General features: G+C 34.3%; 1 protein-coding gene across 2 annotated transcripts in view; it reads right to left on the bottom strand.

The window, feature by feature from the left end:
- Positions 1–21,482, bottom strand: part of KLHL1 (kelch like family member 1) — a 263,122-nt gene that overhangs the window by 100,405 nt on the left and 141,235 nt on the right. For both annotated transcript variants that reach the window (XM_074859534.1, XM_074859535.1), the window contains one exon: positions 17,543–17,755. In XM_074859534.1, coding sequence (XP_074715635.1) covers positions 17,543–17,755 — 213 coding nt within the window. The remainder of the gene's footprint in view (positions 1–17,542; positions 17,756–21,482) is intronic.

Here is a 21,482-nt window from a genome sequence, read left to right as displayed (position 1 = left end):
TCACCCTCACCTCTCCTGCACCCCATTCTTGGAAGAGACTACAAGAGAATGGAAGAGCTAGAGAACTGTCTCACCAAAACTTTCATAGTATCCTCAACTTTCTGATGAGGCACAGAACATGCCCTGATTATTACAGTAGAGCTTCCTACCTAGTGAAAAGTGTGAGATATGACAATATTCACTCAGTCAGGGTGAACTAAATCTCAAATTCCACTACCTTGGTATGTGCCTCAGACACAGGAATTACCCAAAAGGGGAGATGAGGAAACACCATACCATTCCTACCATTAAAAAAAAAAAAAAGGATATTTCCTGCAGGACAGGTGTCAGGGCGATAAAACTGAACAAAGTGACAAAGTAAGGATTCCCTGAATGCCAAAGTAAGATACTAAGCACATGCAAAAATTTTTATCTTCTTTTTTCCAAGTGATAGTTGCTGCGAAAAGGGGTACAGCATCATTCAAAATTATGCTTTATGTGGTCTCTATCTGCCCATGTCTATTTATTGTGATTTAGAATCTTGAATAGTCCTTTAACAACACCTAATTGTTCTACACCCTGACTAATATTAAATTTCATACCTGAACACATTAATTTTATCATAGACAGAAAGCAACTTCCACTTGTCTAAAAAGTATCCCAATATTTAGATGCATTCTCCCTGTAGTAAACCCTAAAGAGTACTTTGCCCTCAGAAACTTACATGCCAATGTTATGCAGAACACAGGATTAACCGCATGTTAATAGCATTAATAATCATAACAGAAGAACAAAAAGCTTAAAATCTTTTAAATGAACTGTGAATAAATGAAATGTGGATTTTTATGGCACATTTTGTTTAACAAACCCCATGAGTTTCTTTCTTGATCCAAAATGTATCTGAAGTCACTTGACAACCTTGAGCCAGAGAAACACATTACCATATGAAACAAAAATCTGAAGAAGGAATGACCTAACGTTTCCATATTGAATGGTTTTCAAGAGAGGTATCTGATTAGCCATCATTGTCCTTTTATGAGTCTTCTTCCATGCACAGATTTGTTACAGCTGTTTATTGATGATCATAGTAATGGAGCTACCAGGAAAGAATAAAGGCTTCTGAAATGTAGGGTCATGATTGTTCTTTGTACAGAGTAAAATGAAAAGCAAATAAAGGGTTTGTATGAATTCCTGCAAAGTATAAAAATACTGTTTTAAAGCTTTCTTTAAAAGAAGTTCTCAGTCCACTTTCAAAGTCTTACTATGCTTATGTTGCTCTAGCTGTTAGGAAACACAGTGCATCTTTGGACAAAACTCCAATTACAAAAATCTTTTATCTGTCTAAAGCTGGTAGGAGAAGTCATTATTCCTACATCATTGTATTGGTATATGAATAGAAGTATTTCAGTTGCCTAACGTGGTGAAAGTAATAAATTATTTGTCACTTTGTCTTTTCTGTCGACAACTGCAAGAAATGCCTGTAAATACTATCGTAACTGCAGATTTCGACTTAATTAATTGTTATTCTGATTAAAACTGTATATACACATTTTAAGAAATATCAGTTAGGCTATTTATGCTCCACTGCAAACATGAAGGAAAAAAAAAGTCCCCCACAAACTGCTACTTTTTTTTTACAAAACCAATAATTTCTGAGCTACTTCTGTTGGATACAAACTCTCTTGTTATAAAGACTAGTTGTTTAATAATGTTTAAACTTCATTTCCTTATTTTAAAACTTTTGAACCTATGTGATAAACAAAACAGTGAGCTAATTACAATTCTTTTGTTTCATCTTAAGAGTTTGTTGAAATGCTTTGTTTTCAAAAAAATTATGCTGACTTCCTGAAGAGAGCTGAACATAGGCTCTGACATGATCAGCAATTGTCATTTACATTATTCATAGGTAAATTGATCTTGGAGACCATGTTTTTCAGGACAATTCTGTAATGATTGCAAATAGTTTCCTTATTTCTTTTTTCAAGAACAGCCTGATGTCAAATTATTTCCACTTAAATTAGAGCTTATAGGTAGAAACAAAAGTATACTGAGCTAATATTAACAGCATACCAAATGGATCGACTTCTGTATGAATGTATCAATAAATTCAGGATTCTGCCTGAATGAATATATCCATGTCTACTCTGGGATTAAAATGATGGTTGATACAAACAAGATCTTTGTCTACAGGTATTGGATAGACATCAGCCATTATTAAAAACTTAAATAAAATTGATGGCAGATACTTTAAGTTATAATCTCACTAAGAAGTTTTAAATCAGGAATAATGGGGTTTCACTTAAATTGCAATTTTATATTATTATAAATCTTGTTAAAAACTAGCTAGAAAAGAATGAATGCTGCTTTTCATGATCTCGGTAATAAAGCCCTTTAACTAACTTTCTTTTCCAGAAGTGAGAGAAGCTTTGTGGTTTTTTTTTTAATCAAAAGTCCAATAAGATTGAGAAATGAAACAGCATACCAAAGCTGTTGCCTTTTTTCTGGAAGGCACAATAGAATTTGCTCAAATCAATTTGATTTTCCAATGCAGAGTCCTAATTTTCAATTTAGATTAACACATTCCAGATGATTCTCAAACCTCACTATACTAAGTTTTATCCTAAAACATTTTATCTACTTAGTATTGAAATCTATAGTAGGAAAATCATACTGAAAATTCTGAAAATAAATATAATATGGACAGAGAAAACTCAGACTTAGCACTTACTACAAGGAAGTATGATGTTACAAGTAATTTTGAGTTAGCCAGTTACCAATTAGTCTTCACAAACAGGCATTTTTTCAGAGGCCATGTAAGTTTTTCACATTTATGGTGAATATGTACCAGGCATTACAAGGAGATTCAATTTAATTATTTGACTTCCTGACATATACCCAAGAACAAAAGTGTACATGCAATCACTCTTTGTGGGGTTCAAAAAGATGCATGAGTAGGCTTTCAATGACAAGAGACACAACACCAAAAATTCTCAAACTCTGCCTGTCTAGTTTCCCTTGTATATCAAATTAAGATACGTTATTTTCCTTTTTTATGATCTCTTTCATAGACAAAGCCACACATCCCTGAAAACACATACATAATACTCCATGTATTACAAAAGAGAAAGAGTACTAATAATGAATTATTTTCTTCTCCAAGACAGAAAACATTTTCTATGAAAGAAAAGAACTAACAGTTTTTGAGTTTTGGGCTGATCTCTTCAGAAATAAAAACTTTTTATAAAACATGGTGGTTTTTTTCCTGCAGAAAATATATCCCAGTTCTTTCTAATTTTTCTTACTTCTCCTATTTAAGCTGAAAATTTACAGCTTATTTTCTGACCAGTTTCTCAAATCTTAAAGATCCTTACTGCATAGTTATTGTATGAAGGTGCTTACATGTTTGAATAAAAGCATGTCAGAATCAAGAATTCTCCAATCCTATGGGCTAGTTTTAAAATAATTTTCTTCCTTTGTCCAAGGTAAAAATGACAGATAATTATGATATTAATTACAAAAAGGTACTGGGGAATGAAATTAAAGTATATCTCAATTCTTTCAATTTCAATTTAATTTTTGCTCTCACAGTATGAAGTGAATTTCCTGCTTAACATCTGTACTTGAACAGATTTAAGTAAGAAAGAACTATGGCTCTCTTGACAATGCAAGATATTCATTTAGATACCTGCATTAGAACTTCAAATTATTTCTACTAATAATATTAACTATTCTCAAATAAAATGAGCAAGATATTTTGGTCATCAGTAATATTTTCTAACAAGGAAAAATACACAACAAATTTTATTTTTATACATGCCAAATTAATTATTTGTTACAAAAAATGCTGAGACAACAGGAACAAGAACAGCAGCATGTTTGCACTGTTTACGTCAAAAAAATGAAAGTATTTTTGGCTATTGATTAAGCATGCATTACTACCATGTTTAAGAATCACATTCAGAGAACAATATCATTAAAAAACCCCTTTAAAATTTAGAATAAAATTTAGAATAGTGCCTAGAAAAATACATCAGAAATTATATATTAATTTGAAAACTGGTCCAGTTTTATACATAAACAATTAATTCTGTATAACAGAAGGTACAACTTCAGGAATCATATAATTGTGAAACTACTACAAATATATTTTACCACTTCTTTTAACTCTTACTTTTAAATTAATGAATTTGAAAGGAAAACCAAAATATATTGCAGTCATAAAATTATTTTCCAGTAATTTTTGTACATTAAGGATATGCTAAGGCATTACCAACAGTGTCATTCTTTATTCAGATCCTGATTTGCAAATAGATTTTAACTAATGTAGATTAAAACACTTAAATATTCCCTCACTCTCTTAAGTCTTTTTTAAAAAAATAAAAAAGTAGTTCACTTTTCTGGAATACTAAATGTAGACATCACAAAGTCACAAACTGATCATGTATGGAGCTAAAGGTTAAGCTCCATTTCTAAATTCCATTTTATCCAACAACCTTAGCAATATTATTTACAGATATTTTTGCTTTGCTTGAAATTGAATGATGAGCTAAATCCAACATAATCACCTGCTTTACTCACTTGGCTGTTTTGTAATTAGGGGCCTTAAATTGAAATAAAAAAAAAAAAAAGCTTTCACCTAATTTATCTTTTTGAGCTTTTACTTGTTTTATAACAATGATTTCAACATAGTGTGCTAGAAATAAAATAATTATATACATTTGCAATTCATAATTTCTTAGTTGAGCATGTCTCTTTTTGTTTTCTACCGTTTTCTTTCAGCTCATTGAACATTTTGGATCTGTTTGGAATTCTTTCTTTCTTATTCATGTTTAATTAATGATTTCAGTAAACCTGTTTTAGCTCAGAGATTATTTCTAGGCATTTTTCTGCAGTAACACAAATATTCAGTATATAAAATTCAATATTTGTGTTGCTCAGGGATTAAATTATTCATCATGTGTGAGTTAGTCAAGCCAGCTGCTCAACCAATGCACAAAGACAGACTATATCCCTCAGATTTATGTATTCTCAGAGAAAGGTTATTTTCTCCTCAGCAATAAGATGCAGCAGACTTAAGGATCTTTAAGAAACTCTAGACCAGTTCTCTCTTGAAACATACAGCCAATCATTTCTATTACAAATAACTTGCATTAAGATTTCATTAGTCTGTCTGTAAGTCTGTGATCTGTGTATGCATGCAGGTGATAATATATTGCAAAGAGATCAATCACATAGCAACAATAGTGAACAGTCTTGGACTGGAATTTTGGAAAGAAATCTAATTGTGTTTTCTATCTAACAACCGAACTCTGACATCTACTAAGCTGGTATTTTTGGTGATTACAGTCACTGGCAAAGGAAATGTGTTCAGCATTTAATTGATTTGTAATTCTGACTTTTTTCCCACATATTAAAAATAATTTCATATTCAGAAGTAATTTTAAACCAGCTTTCTACCCTTCAGTTATAATCCCGAGTCTTCCCTATCCCTTCCCCACATCAGGGTACAAAACCCAAACCAAAACAAAAAGAATATAGCATAGTTGAAGCTTGTTTTCCTTAAACTATTATTAGGTTACCAAACTAAATATATTAGACAAACAAATAATCACACACACACATTCTCTGAGATTTTACATTTGATATAAAAATGAAGAAACTGGGTTTTCTTCCCCCACTCTCTTGAATAAACTAAGTTATGGGATTGGAATATTCATTGGTAGCATCTGCGGTAAGTAATTAAACTGTGGTGTTTAAACCACTTTCACAACATTAACACTTCCCCAAAGCTTATGACTTAATGAGCCCATTTATTAAAATCTTCAATATTATTTTCTGTAAGTGGTCCCTTGCTATCTTTTATCACACTGTTCAAACTTTAATTTTAACTTTATTTGTAAATATGCCCACACTTTTCTGGCACACATACTGACCTCTGCTGGACTACTAGTACTAATGGGTCTACCTTTGAAACTGGTACTAATTTGTCCAATTTGCTTATCACCCTGATGTGTTACTGATTCAAATGTTATTCTGTTTAGGAAAACAGTAATTGTTTTACTCCCCTCCCCCCCCAGATTCTCCCCCTAGTGATATCTTTTCATAAAGATTTTCTCAATCTATGTATTATACATAGTGGCTGAAATAAGGGGTGCAAAATCTGATGCAAGCTTTCTACACACTTAAAAATATTGATACAGAGATCTACATTTAACCTCATCACACTAGGCTCTCTCTCCAGTAAATGAAGAAAAAGTCTTTATTTCAAGATAAATCCCTTCTTAAAGTAAATACTTATGTTAGATATTTACTTTCTAGATATCTAAATTTAGGTGAGATGAAACTCTTTTACAGTACCTTGTTTCTTCTCTGATCCTTGAGGAAAAAATTAATATAATAATTCTGAGACTCATGCATATTTTAAATAGTGTTAAAATAGTACATAATAAATAAGAAAAGTTCTAGAGATTAAATTGCATTCATAAGGAAGACAAACAAAAAAATCATGTTAAAAAAAGAGAAAATAAAAACAATGCCTCAACACGAGAAGCAACAAAAGATTAGGCTATGACAAAATATTGTTATTGTCAGGTCTCCTTTGTTTCAAAGGCAGATGTTTTTATTTGAAGCTCTTCTGAATCAAATTCTTTTTTGTTTTTTTTTTTTGTCTTCTGGAAGTGATAGTAGATTAGGTAAAAGCATGACAGATGCCAACAAATGGAACACAAATGTTATTCAGTCAATAACAGGTAATAGCCTACATTTGAAAATTACTGGGTTTTTTTATTTTTAACTGTAGTTACCTGTACCAATTTTCATAAAACTCCTATAAGAGAGTAAGTACAAAGAAATGGAATACAAAAGAAGCATCTTTTCCCTAAATAATGTTCTCCTGTTTCAAATACAATCTCCATGTCTTAGAAATAGGCAAAATGGATGGATAAGAAAACCTCACACAGAAAGGGAACTGTCTATTTAAACACCTTTTCCATATAGTTTATTTCAAGTATGTTACGAATGTCTAATATGAAGAATTCTTCTAGTACATATGTAGTCTCTGAAATGTTGATGGCTCAACTACAACTAGAGAAGAAAAGGTTTCTGATTATGTGTTTTTCTATAATGCATAATCAATTTAAGGGAGAATGAAGGATGCAGTAAAACAGCACTACACTGCAAAAATAGGGACGTAACATTAGGAAAGGGAAGTCCAACCCATCTCTTAGATGTCTCATTACCCTTTTTCCAGGAAGACTATTCAAGATAATCTAGTGTACCAGTCCAAGCATTTGCAATCCCTTTTCCCTTCCTTCTTTAGTGAAAAGTAACAGATTTCAAGTGATGTCAAGAGCAATAATGATTTCTGCTTTTAAAAATGCCTGTTGTTAACCACTGCTGAGAGTAGTAATTGATCTTTGCCTTTGCTACTTTCAATGAGTTATGTTTGCATGGCCTCTGGAGGCATGATCTATGGAACACCAACAACCAGCAGCAAAACTTGCCATATAGAAGGATAGTTTAATCTTTGTTAGGGTTAACTCTCACACTATTACTGTCCTGATAAGCTGGTTACTCAAAAGCTAGCTTAGATACCTCTACACTAAATTACAGAAATCATTACTGATCTGGATAATGGGGCAGAGTATACCCTCAGTAAATTTGCTGATGACACCAAACTGGGAGAAGTGGCTGACAGTGATAAGAGGGTTGTTCTGCTATCCAGAAGAACCTTAACAGGCTGGAGAAAGGGGCTGACAGGAACCTCATGAAGTTCAACAAGGACAAGTGCAAAGTCCTGCAGCTAGGGAGGAACAACCTCAAACATCAGTATATGCTGAGGGCCACCTAGCTGGAAAGCAGCTTGGCAGAAAATGACCTGGCATCCTGGTGAACACTAAGCCAAACATCTTGCTCTTATGAGGAAAGGCTGAGACGGCTGGGACAGTTCAGCATAGAGAAGAGAGGGATCTTATCACTCTGGCTCTTCTCAGTGGTGCCCAGTGACAGGATCAGAGGCAATGGGCACAAACTGAAATAAGGAGGTTCCACCTGAACATCGGAAAGCATTTTTTTTACTGTGAGGGTCACTGAACACTGGCACAGGTTGCCCAGGGATGTTGTGGAGTCTCCCTCCTTGGAGATATTCAGAAGCTGTCTGGACATGGTCCTGGGCAAGTGGCTCTAGGTGGCCCTGCTTGAGCACAGGGGTTGGACCAGATGACCTCCAGAGGTCCATTCCTACCTCAACCATTCTGTGATTCTGTGATTATAAGTAGAAAATAAGTACAGTTTTCATTAAATAGATACAGAAGTGTTATACATTATAACAATGTAAACTTAGATATCTGAGTGTGACACAGACAGTCAAGGTTTCAAGGTAACTAGGTGTGCAATTTAAGCTGCACCTTCCAGGGACTGTACAGCATGCTGTTCTCCAGATAGCTACAACATAGCTCCTGAGTAGACAGGCTGGATCTTCTCCACTGACAGATTTTAATGTCTTTCTGTTTTGGGGGTGTTTGTGGCCCACACTGAAAGGTCTTGCTACCCTGTAGATCACAACAGAACTGATAAGTTTGCAGGAAGCTTGTTTTTCTCTTATGACAAAACATCTCTCTCCATTTCATTGTTGGCCTCATTAATCAAAATAGAGCCCACTACTACATGATAAACTCCACAAAATCATTTCAAAATCCAGTAGCACTGGATTTTTGTTATTATTGCCACTCATGAGCAAAGTATATTACTGGAGAGTGAAACAACAGTTATATATATTATAACTGTATGTAATATATATATTATATACAGTGCAGTTTGAATCTAATGGTAATTGTCATGTTGTATGCTCATAGATGAAAACATAGCCAGGACAGGTCTAAGGGAAACAGGTATGTGAGAAAGTATTCAAAACAAGTTTCTCAAAGGGGTTAGCAACTTGCACTCTGCTTAGGAACATAAACTACACTGGCAGACTTTTGAAAGTGCTTAGTACCTATCCATTTTCATTAAAACTGCTATGAACAGCTGGGTGTTAAGCATGTTGGCACGTCTCAGCATATCAAGTAGATGCTGAAATTTATGCAAATTTTCATTGCTGAGATCCATGCAAGTTATTATGATGCAGTTTATCTCTATGATTAAAAAAATCAGTGTAGACAGAGTTTGAACTAGAAAATGACATGAGGTACACCACTGTTATTTGATCCGCTCCCACTGCATTTACTTTTAATAGTTTCATTGAATATACAGGATTTTCAGATATGAGTTATAAGATCCTGACATCCTAATCAGTTAAAATTTATTGAAGCAACTTAAAAAATATGTTGCCAAAGAGGATGACTGAATAGCCACACACACTGAGCAATTTCTGCAACAATCTGATATAATCTACAATCTGACAGTCACTAAGACAGAAGATAGAAATGTACCAAATAATGACTATAAATAATATGTCCTTGTAAAAACATAAACAAGAGGCAAAACATGCCTTCTCAAAACAAAAGACATCATTTTACGCAAATAAAACTGTATTACACATTTAACTGTGCACTGAAAATGGTGCTGTTTTGAAGGTCAAGGAAAGATATACTCTTATTTATATGACCAGAAGTTATAATTAATTTGGACAGTTAATATAATCTATGTATTAATAAAGATGTGTTTTCACATGGACACTATACATTCTAATGGTACATTCATGAGAAAAAAGGTTTCACAAAGAACTGCATAGAATGAGCAACAGAAGTAGAATATTTTTACCAAAACATTGTTCTTAACCTTTAGCAATGCAGAATTATATATAAAGAGAGGCAAAGTTTGTATTTTCTAGTCATAATCATTCCCCAATAATTTAATGACCATGGGCAAAAGTGATTTACCTAGTGAAGATCCACTCTTCCACTAAATAAATTTACTCTAAGATATTTAGTAGCAAGCCATATGCTCAGTATATAATGAGACACTGAATAAAAAGTCACATAAGTTGCCTGTGTATAGGATAAAGAATAGTATTATAGCATTATGTTGCCACAACTGTTTATCTGAGCAGCATCTCATGACAGCTGCAAAGCATTGATGATACTTTACTGATATTTACTAAATTTTACTGATAGAAAACCATATTTGGAAATGAATGCCACACATAACTGTGTTGAATGGTTATAATTTTCACTGTTTACAGATTTTCACACTGTCACTTAGCTACACAAGAAATGCCAGCCATAATGACAGGACTTTTGGACAATTCCAGATTTAGCTATAAGACAAAAAAAGATCCCTTTGGATCATGTCTACACACTGCATTGAACTATGATATTTTTCTTCAGATAAAATATCAGCTGACAAGATATGTCCACAGTCAGAGAAGTTGTTACAAAAACAGAAAAAAGTTAGCTTTACTGCATGATCTGTATAAGAAAAGTAGAGAAATGACAGCATATTCTGCCTGTACTGACTCTAATTAGCTAATTGCTGTTTCACAGGCAAGTGAAGTTTCAGGCACAAATTTCTCCTACATTGATAAGCTAATAGAGGAATATGGAGATCATCCTAGAAGCTTTCCTGAAACCTCCTTTTTTATGGACTGAAAAGTTATTAATTCTTAATGTAATTAATTTATTTTTATTTATTGAAGTTAAAATAAAAATTAATTAAAATTATTAATTAAAATTATTGTCAAACTTCCTCACATTCCCAAATTTATATTATTCTGATAGAGGTTGACATTCAGATCGGTGATTAACTCACTTGCATAACACCAAGCATTTAACACAATTTGAGTACATGGTGTCTAAGAATCCACATAGGGCTGGTAAATATGGCACTAGATTTATGAGGGAACACTTCCAGAAAATCTCTGGGAGCCAGGCAGCATGATAATCCATGGCACCTCTCAAATCAGTCCATAGGTTTGTTCCTCTGTGCTGGGAACTGCATTAGACCTTCACTGCCTACAGTGGAAGGTCAGGAATCTAGCTGATGTGGAGAAGCCTACGTGAATAAGAAACTGTATCTTCAGTCCTCTCACAGAATCACAGAATCATCAAGGTTGGAAAAGACCTTGAAGTTCATCCAGCCCAACCACTAACCTCACACTGACAGTTCTCAACTGCACCATATCCTTAAGCGCTATGTCAACCCGACTCTTAAACACCTCCAGGGATGGGGACTCCACCACCTCCCTGGGCAGCCCATTCCAATACCTAACAACCTGTTCTGTAAAGAAATGCTTCCTAATATCCAGTCAGATGCAAGTTATCATCTCATGGAATCCAATTAATTTAGAAATGATTGAAAGAATTCACAAAGTGTCATAGAGGATGATTGAATATACACTCATACTTAGCATTTACCCCAGACCAGTAGATGACAACCACTCGAAAAAACCTAGAGCTCTAGTCGGGTGTGAATTCATGTCAGCTGCACTTCTTTAGTTATGTCAGAGATGGCTAGAGAACTGAAAAAGGTTATCACTTCATATTATCAATCATACCGCTCTGCAGGAGAAAGTTAGAGATTGACTGACATAGAGTGATACCCTCCATTTCTGCAAAGCAAAGGATCCTTCAGTTGTTTCAGCTAGTGCAATATATATTGAAAAGGTCAGAACTCGATGAACCTCAGTCTGACTACTGCCTGGTTAATTGTTTTTTTTAGCAGTACAGAAAAATACCTCTTTGCCAAATGCCAGCTGAGCTGTGGAAGGAATTTACAAGTTTGCCTCACAATGTCAGTTATCCAGGATAGGATTTAAAGAGTTTCTACTTGATTATTATATGCAAATTCATATACACTTTTAAAATCACATATGGTCAGATGCAGTGTGTGCATTTGGAGGAGATTTAGAGTCTTAGCATTTCCTACAGATTCCCTACAACATCTCTTTATAAATAAGAACAGAACCCAGGAGGATCAATTCACTTTCTCTCCAGTGACTTACAAGGCATTTAAGTACTTCACTTTCTAAGGACTGGATTGTTTCTGCCCCTGGGCAAGAAACCTAATTTAGATGCCTATATTAGTTTCACTGAATCTGACCCACAGTGTATTTAATACTCAAAGACTATGCATTATCCTGATGTGATTTGCAAGCCTCTGAAAGTGGTATTATTAATAGTTTTGAAGAGAGAAAGGCAATAATATCTATGCTTTACCCTATGCTATTTTTTAATTTTTGTAGTTAACCAATGATCTACTACTACAAACAGTTGCAAAAAACATCCATTATAAACAGCACACTAGTGGAGTACAAGCTATCTTTAACTTAACCATTTCTGCAAGTAAATATTTATGCTCTTTTTATCATGCAGGTCTTTGCTGGGAAACATTCAAGCTTAACATCCTCATTCGTTACTACTCATGCTATTCTAGGCACTCAGTATCATGTGTTAACTCCTAACTCTTGCTTGTAAATTCCTTCAGCATCTCAACTGCTTTTAGCAACTTCTCACTCTTAAGAAACACCATAAAAATAATGTTTTGCCCAATAGAAGAGGCACACATTCTTAGCTCATGTTGTAGCCTCAGCTTTAATGTTACACTGTGTACAATCAGCAAACAAGTTTTTCATCTTAGTAAATGTGATTACATCACTAGTAAACAAAATAGGGCTAATCAGAGGCTCAAACATGCTGATGAATTGCACTGAATGTTTCCAGGTACAGCTTGAGTCAGGGAACGGGAGATACAAGCATAGAAAAAACCCATTGTGTTTTGGGAAAGGAGGAAGGAAAGGTAAGGAGAATTCAGTGACATACATATAAACTCTTCTATGCTGTTTGTCTTCAGGGCCAGAAGATAATGGTTTAGCTTCAACTGCAGACAAGGTTAGGCTTTTGCCTATACAGAATTAGCAAAGATTCAGATGAACTGTTTTGCTCCCTGAGCTGTGGGGATGGTAATCACTATATCATGTGTCATGGGGAAGGTAAAGATTAGATGATGGGTCAGGATAGTCATCAGGGAACTAGGTGAGAACACCTTTAGCTATTCTAGCCAGACCTTAATGAGTATATCTTTCCACAAGTATAAAATATTACCTCTAACTAAAAGGTTCACAAGAACATTCTACTATAAAAGAATGAAATAAATGTATATGTACATATGTATGTGCACGTGCATGTCTATGTGTATCTATATCCATGCACCAATATATGCTGGGGGCCACCCAGATGGAAAGCAGCATGTCAGAAGAGGAGCCAGCAGTGTGCCCTTGTTCCAAAGAAGGCTAACGTTGTTCTGGGTTGCATTAGACAAAGTATTGTCAGTAGGTCAAGGAAGGTGATCCTTTTCCTGTACTCAGCACTGGTGAGGCCAAACCTGGAGTTCAGTGTCCGGTTCTAGCTTCCTCAGTACAAGAGAGACATGGACATACTGCAGAGAATTCAGAGAAGAATCACAAAGATGATGAAGGGACTGGAGCATCTCTCCTATGAGGAAAGGCTGAGAGAGCTGTTGAAAAGGACATATCCACAAACCATCTGCAGTGATTTTGCTTTTTTACATGTACTAATTTTGTTTGATTTTTTAAAATATTAAAATGGTTTTACTTAAATTTCATTTAAAAATACTGCTAAAAATTGAGGGCAACTGTGGTACCTTTTAGCCACAAAAAGTAACTTCTTAAGAGTTTTTGAACAGCCAACAAAATGTCAGCTTGATATTTTTTGTTTAACTTGTTTGTTAACTTACTCTCAGTGAAGAATGCTATTGAAAAACAGAAAAATATTTATGATAATCTTGTAAATGAACAATTCAAGTACATAATCTAAAATACTTCAGCATTAAAAAGTTTTAAGGATCCCACCAAATTTTTACTCTCTCTGAATCCTTTAAGAGTGAAAATGAACATAAATTAAGATACATTTTCTGTACAGATCAACACAAAATATTTGGAATGCCTAGTGAAACGAAGTAACTAAATTTTACCTATCATAACGTGAAATAATTTCTTACATTGGTCAAGCCATCAATCTTGAATGAAGAAATACAAACTGATTTAGTTGAGCAGATAGTTTCAGGCAAATTGAAGGAGCAAAATTAAAGTTCTATGGCAACATTGCAGGTTCTATTATTTCATTTTCAGTTTCATACTTTCCTTTTAATAAGTTAATACTGATTGGCTTCCTCAAAATTCTCCTATTGAATTTTGAATTACATTGTTTGATATCCTATTACTCAAATCTGACTACCTTGCCAATATAATTACTGCACCTTGAAAGTGAAATGAGGTATCATAAAATCTCAGGCTACAAATTTAAGCCTTCATTTTAAGAGGATCTCAGTACAATCTTTCCAATCTGTTAATAATTGCAGTCTATGACTTAATCTTTTTTAGTGAATTTAGAAGTAAGGAACCAAAACCTTTTTTTCTCAAAGGTCCAATGATTAGCTTTTAATTTTGACCTGGGTTCTCTTCAGAGAGCTCTTCAGTTAATTTTCAGTGCAATGAAAATGATAGAGTGTTTTATCTGATTTATACTTGAGTATAAACCATAGTAGGAAAAATTTCACCTTTTGATAATATAATTTTTCACCTCCAGCTCTCAATAATTTTCTGTTGAAACTTTGTTATATCTTAATTTTAATTTGAAAACAATTTTTAAATATGTTTTTGGCATTATAGCAAATATTTATATGATGCAGTACTCAATTATAGACAAGCACATAAGGCTTAATTTTCAGATTAAATTGAGCAAAAATCACAGAGAATTCCCAGAAATATATCAGTCTAAACCAATTCTTTTTGAAACTCTTTACAAAAAGTTTTGAAACTGTTATTATTTTTATTTATATACTCTACCCATGTGTTCTCTCTAAAAGTTGGGCTTGAATCTGAAGAAAGAAGTTTTATGAGAAATTTTCTAGAAGATACACAATGAAATTAAGTTTGAGGTTAACACAACTGTTTTAGGAGTTTATAGGTGGGTGTCAAAGATGTAAGATACCAATGATATATGTTTACATTTGTGATGCTCATCTATCATAGGCAGTGGAAATCTAGGACTTAATTCATTTGCTAAACATGGGATATAGTGATACTTCAGATAACTGAAGGCATACAGGATATTCTCATGAGGATGATGTATAACAAAGTGGACACAATTAAGTTGCGTAACTGAGGTACTTTAGTGTTCTTGGGGCATTAACCATTATGGGTTAGGGCTGCAGAGACACCAGAGGAAACCCAGAAGCAGGTACTGTGGAGTGTGGATGTAGCTACTCAACTATACAGGAAATTGCCTTTAACACTATGGATAAAGAGCTACAACACTCAGCTTGGCAATGTGGAGATCTGGTGTTTGATGTCTCTCTCTGTTTCTCTTTTTATTTGCAGTTTCATATACCCGATATGAAGGAACCTCAGGATGTCATTTGAGGATTCCAGTATTTTCACTTGATTTTAAGCAGATTTCATCTTGTTATTTCTTTCTCGATTTTGTACAAGCAGTCATTCTGGAAGGTTAATATCCAGAATAACAACTAGGATTCACAACCAAAAGTATTTGTCATTGTCATATTATTTTTGCCTTTTTTTCTTTCATGGTCTGAAGGAAGTAAATTTTACAGACTCATACAGAGAAGAAATAGCTCAGTGATATCTTTTGTTGTATCAGTGACTCCTTTGTTCATTCATTGGACCCTCAGCTCAGGGTTTTATCTCTAAGGAACAGTAAGTATGCTCAAATGAACACAAAGACATTTAGATATGTGAGAACATTGTCTCTGTCTTCCTATGTAGAAATAACTTCTGTAAGCATTGATATGGTCTGATATTATTGCTATTACAATTACAGAAATATCTAAAAGTCACCATCAAAACCCAAGACTGACGTGGCAGCTGATTCTGACCTTACTCCTCACTGCCTAATTCTCAGTGTTGTGACATTCCCCATAAGCAGTCCTTTTTCATGCCCAATGTGGGGTGTCAAAAATGGCTGTGATGGGTTGACCCCGGACAGCAGCCAAACACCCACTCTGCCTCTCACTCACTCCCCTCTTCTGTGGGATGGAGAAAAAATGAAAGGAAAGTGAGAAGACTCCTGGATCAAGATAAAGACAGTTTAATAGGGAAAACAAAACCTGTGCACACAAGCAAAGCAACAAGAGGAATTAACTCACTACTTCCCATTGTCAGGCAGATGTCCAGCCACATCCTGGTAAACAGTGCCTCAGTACATGTAACAGTTGCATGGGAAGACAAATGACATTAACCACAGTCATCATCCCCCTTTCTCCTCCTTTTCCTGAGCTTTTTATTGCTGAGCATGATGTCATATGCTATGGAATATCCCTTTGGTCACTTGGGGTCAGCAGTCTTGTCTGTGTCTCCTCTCAACCTCTTGCCACAGCTGACCTACTAGCTTTTGGAGGGTTAGTGGGGTAGGGAAGAGAGAAAGCCTTGATGCTTTGTAATCACTACTCAGCAATAGCCAAAACATTGGTGTGTTACCAACACTGTTTGAGCCACAAGTGCTCAGCACCATTACAGGTTGCCATGAAGAAATTTAACTCCACTCCAGCCAGGCCCAGTACACTAGCTGAAAGGAGAATGATTATCTGGAGGTATTAGACAGAAGAAAAATTACTATTTACTTCTCTGACAAAAAAAAGGAAACTGAAGCCTGAATCACAGAATCATAGAAGCATTCATAGGAAGGGAGCTCCAAAGGACCTCCACTGGTCAATTAGTTCAACCTCTCACTCAAATCAGGGCTGGCGCCAACACTGAATTTGGTGATCATCTGGTCTAGCTAATTCAGGAAAACTTTCAATGAAGATTGCTTAGCCTCAGAAAAACTTGCTTCAGTGGTTCACTGCTTTCCAAGTGATTTCCCCCACCACCAATGTCCAGCCTGAACACCATGGGGTGTTTGTCCCTTCTTACATTTTGTGGTGCTCCTAAGAAGAATTTGGTTCCATGATCTTCCCTTCAGGACATCTTAAGTTGCAATTAGGTCACTGCTTAGCATCCTCTTCACCAGACAAAACAAACCAGCTTCCTCAGCCTCTCCTCTCCTAACTGACATACCATTTTGGTAGCCCATCACTGGACATTCTCCAGTTTCTTCCTATGCCTTTTGAACTGTGGAGTGCAAAATTGGAAACCTATTCCAGGTGCAGCCTTAGCAGCACCACATATTATGGGAATAACAACTTTATATGGCCTGCTGACAGAATTTTTCCTGATGTAGACCAATAAGCAGTTTTCCTCATTCATGTTGTTGGCTCATACTCAGTCCGGTATCTGTCATAATACCCAGAGGGTTTTTTTCTGAGAATATTTACTATTCTGGCTGTCCTTCTTAGCATGTTATGATATCTGAGGTTACTCCTCCTCAGTTTCACAACTCTGTGCTTCTTGGGTATCTGTTGGCCAAATCCTCAAGCTAATTGAGGTCACTCTGGATGAAGGGCTGCCATTCATTTTTTCTAATTCTGAACAGTTTTACTTTTGAACACATGGAGTATTCAGCAGTTGCAGATTATAATCACAGTAACAGTGTTGTTGTTGTTGTTGTTGTTGTTGTTGTTATTATTATTGAAATAAAATAATAAAAAATACCTGAGGTGGAAGCAGTGGTAATCTGATATAAGCAAGCAGCATACTCAGGTCATTGCATCGCCTCTGCATATCATACTTCACCCACATCATTAAGGCATGGAAAATGGTCTCTTCATCAGGAACATTCACATCATCACTAGCAAGAAGTTTATGGAGTTCTTCAGCTGGTAGAAGTAAAAATTCTTGATTTCTTATAACTTCCATTATATTCTCCTGAGAAGAAGAAAGTATTTCAGATTCAGTAATACTGGAAAAAAACAAAAACAGCTGTTAAAGCTAATAAACCCATAGGATTAGTCAGTATCTGCCATACCCAGCCCTCTTACAGCTCATGAGAAAAACCAAAGATGACTAGAATTAAATAGCTATAGTTGTAATTCATATATGAATATATTAATAAAACAATATGAAGATTATATTTCCATTAAAAATTAAAATTGTCAGAATTAGTAAAGGCTAGGGAAGATCTGAATATTGTTTGAAATTTTTATAAACTCAGTTGTAAATGAGCACATTCAATATATTGTAAATATTTACATGTACATACTTTTTCCTGTATTTTTTCACTATCATCTGATCTATTTCTCAAATAACTTGTCGGTCATATAGTTATATTATCAATATCCAGGTGATGTCTGTCTATACATATGACAAGGCTGAGAGGAAGATCAACATCATGAACTTAGCATTACTTCTTGAACTTGTTAAGGACAGAGTGTTAACATCCAGCTAACATGCAAAATGTATACAGCAATTAAAACCTCACAGTATTACAATTTGTAACACATGTGGGGACAATTATAAAAAACTAAACAGAAACTATGTAAACTCTATAAAAACTTATAAACTATATAAACTAAACAAAAATGTTTAATTTAGTTGACTGAATCTTAAGGACTGAATTAAGTGATCTCTGAACTACCTACCCTACATTAACAGGACACAACAGAAGCACAGTTCTGCAGAGTATCTTTCTCCAAATATTTTTTTTTTTTAGGCTACTTGATCTCTCTGGAGAAATTGCAAATGTGTACTCATATTCTTGATTCATAGACAACTGTAAGAAGAAAGTGAAGTAGGTATAGACTGGAGGCACAATAGCCTCCTCCTGGAAAAAATCTTATTTTTGACATAAACCAAAAATGTAAAATGTATTGGAGGGAGAAGTTACAATATCTGATAGATAAAATATAATAATGAATTTCATAATGATATTTTGGATAGGGGTATGGTGTAGTCGAGAATGGTCGGTGTTAGGTTAATGGTTGGACTAGATGATATTCATGGTCTTTTCCAACCTAGATGATTCTGTGATTCTGTGACAAGACTTCATGAGAGTAAGATGAGAAGCAGGGAAGGAATGATAAAACAGTCAAGCACTTAAGTGTAAGAACATCAAAATTGAGGGAAGTGGATAATTCCACTGCTACACCCACTCAGTTCTTAGCATATCAAAATTCAAATTAATGCTGTTTATAATTGCTTGTTTGGGTCTGGGCCAGGGGAAAGACTGCCTGGTCATCAGGAACTTAAACAGAAGTAACACAGTATTTACTGAGATAATATATCTAATACAGAAAAAAGAAATGGTGGAAGACTCAAAACATCAGAATTATACTCTAGCTCTAGTAAGTCACATATTGTCTTTCCCTTGCCCCATGCAATACAAGGAAAATATTATTTTAATTCTCCACATCATATTTTTAAAAGTTACTGCTTAGAAGAATCTATTAAAAAATAACTGCATATTATTTTAAATAATGTACCAGAGATGAATAATACATAGACATGACAAAATCATGACAGAAGTTCATTGAAATATGTAATACAATTCATGTCAAATACATATGTGCAAATACAATAAATCAGCTAAAGCTTAAAGTGTTGCTTATTCTTATGAATATGAATTCTTTTACATGTAAAACTTAACTTTCAATGAGTAACTTTTTAAAACTCTACATACACATCCAAAACAGGATGTTGACACAACAGAAAATCAAAGGTATATATATGGTCATGGTCTGTATTAACCATGCTGTTATCTTTACATAACTGATAATTAGATCAAAACATGACTCAGTTCTTTTTCTAAATTGCTTGATTAAATGTCAATAGGTATCTTAAAAGCTAGATTTTTATGGCCTAAGGGTTTAATCTGTTGACTCTCAATAAAGTTTAAATTGTGTGACTAGAACTTTGTACATTAGTTTGGAAATGTAAGGGAACTAGTTTGCAGGCACTTAACCACAAGTTGGCTTAATTAATTTTAATTAAAAAGTCATAAAACTCAAAAAATTTCATCGCACTTCTCAATAAAATGATTTATAAGCCAAAGTTTAATTAAGGCTGGTTAAACTGACATTAAATCCCATTATGAAAAAAATATAACTCTAGTTTGTAATAGGAACCAACATCAAACTTTGCAATAGCCTATTAATCTAAAGACCTAATATTATTGAGAAGCATTGAGATGGTGGAATACATTTCATGAACTCACAGCACTTAATTAATATTGAATAACACTCAGAGCAGGGGCTCTAAATTCAGAATAACAATTTTAGGTTTGATTAAGATTTTTATAACTTTTAATTGTCTTTTCATTTGGATATATGCTTAAGGAGAACTTATTCCAGCCTCTCTACTGATTTACCATTGATTGAAAGCAGAATCTAACAAAGTTTTCAGACAAAACATATGAGCTCAAATCTGTTCTTCTAAACATCTGGACTTACTTACCCTAGTTTCACATTACTCAGGGCTGAGTATATTAGAAAATTCTATTTAATAAAAATTCTTTATATAACTGTAACTTCTGTATATATACATTTATATGGTGTATTTATGTATATTTTATATATAAAAAACAGCAATAAAATCCAAGTTCTTGATCTTCAGAGCTAAAAACTCTCTCCTTCAAGTATTTAGCATTTTCTAAATTGACTATTGAATGTTTAGAACTTCCTACATCACATTTTTATTTCTTGAGATTCATTTCATTTGGAGCAGCAAAGCATATTTCAGTGGCTTGCTGTTTTATTGTAACAGAAATAATTTATTATATGCTTATTGTGGAAAACTATCTGCCCTTCTTTTAAAATATAATTATTCATTTTTGTACTTTAGGGAACAGGATACGAAAGATGTCTGCAATCTCCTGATTAAAATTTTCTGGATAAATGAAATAAATTTTAAATTCTCCTGAAATTAAGGTGAAAGATAGGAATTGAGCTACTCAGTCCTGCTCTAGCGAAGTGCTTTCAGGAATGCTTAAGTCCTCATGGGCTGAGAAACCTTAATTTTGAGAATAAGGGTACTCAATATTTAAGCACGTTCAGGGTTATGTGACAGGTGTATGAGTTTTCAGGACCTGTAACTTTTGACTCTAATACTTAAGAAGCTTTATAGATCTGGTCTTCACTGTCTCATAAGTCTTATAAGATCAGCTGGGATGTGACTAACGCCTCTCCTGCATGGGTCACTCATTTAGCCTTTCCCTTCAGCAAGAACTGTAACGTTTTAATTAAGTAGATTAGTGTAGTTTTGCTTTTAAATTAAAAAAAGGTAACTTACAGTAGAAAGTATGAAAGTCTCTGAACCCACTTGGAGAAAGCTATGTCTTACTTGGTTGCCCTTCCACTTTCTCAAAATGATCATGCAATAACCATTGCTGCAGGGTCACAGCACTTCCATGGCAGAGCTGTTTCACTTTTAAATCTTTTCAGCAGCACACAGGATTAGAATCAAATGACCATTAAGTATTAGCACACTAGAGTCATGTAAACAAAACATGTATCTATTTAAAGGTAGATAAGCAAGCACCTGAGTATCAGAGTCTAACAGATTGTGTATCACAGGAACAGAAATGCTCTAATGAAATTAAACTATTACCAAATGGAATGTAATAAAAATAAATTCTGCTATATATATCCTTATAATGATG

Source organism: Strix uralensis, chromosome 2, assembly GCF_047716275.1.
Source record: "Strix uralensis isolate ZFMK-TIS-50842 chromosome 2, bStrUra1, whole genome shotgun sequence".
In the NCBI taxonomy this organism is placed as follows: Eukaryota; Metazoa; Chordata; class Aves; order Strigiformes; family Strigidae; genus Strix; species Strix uralensis.
Note: the sequence above shows the minus strand (reverse complement) of the source record. Positions and strands in the feature narration are given on the sequence as shown.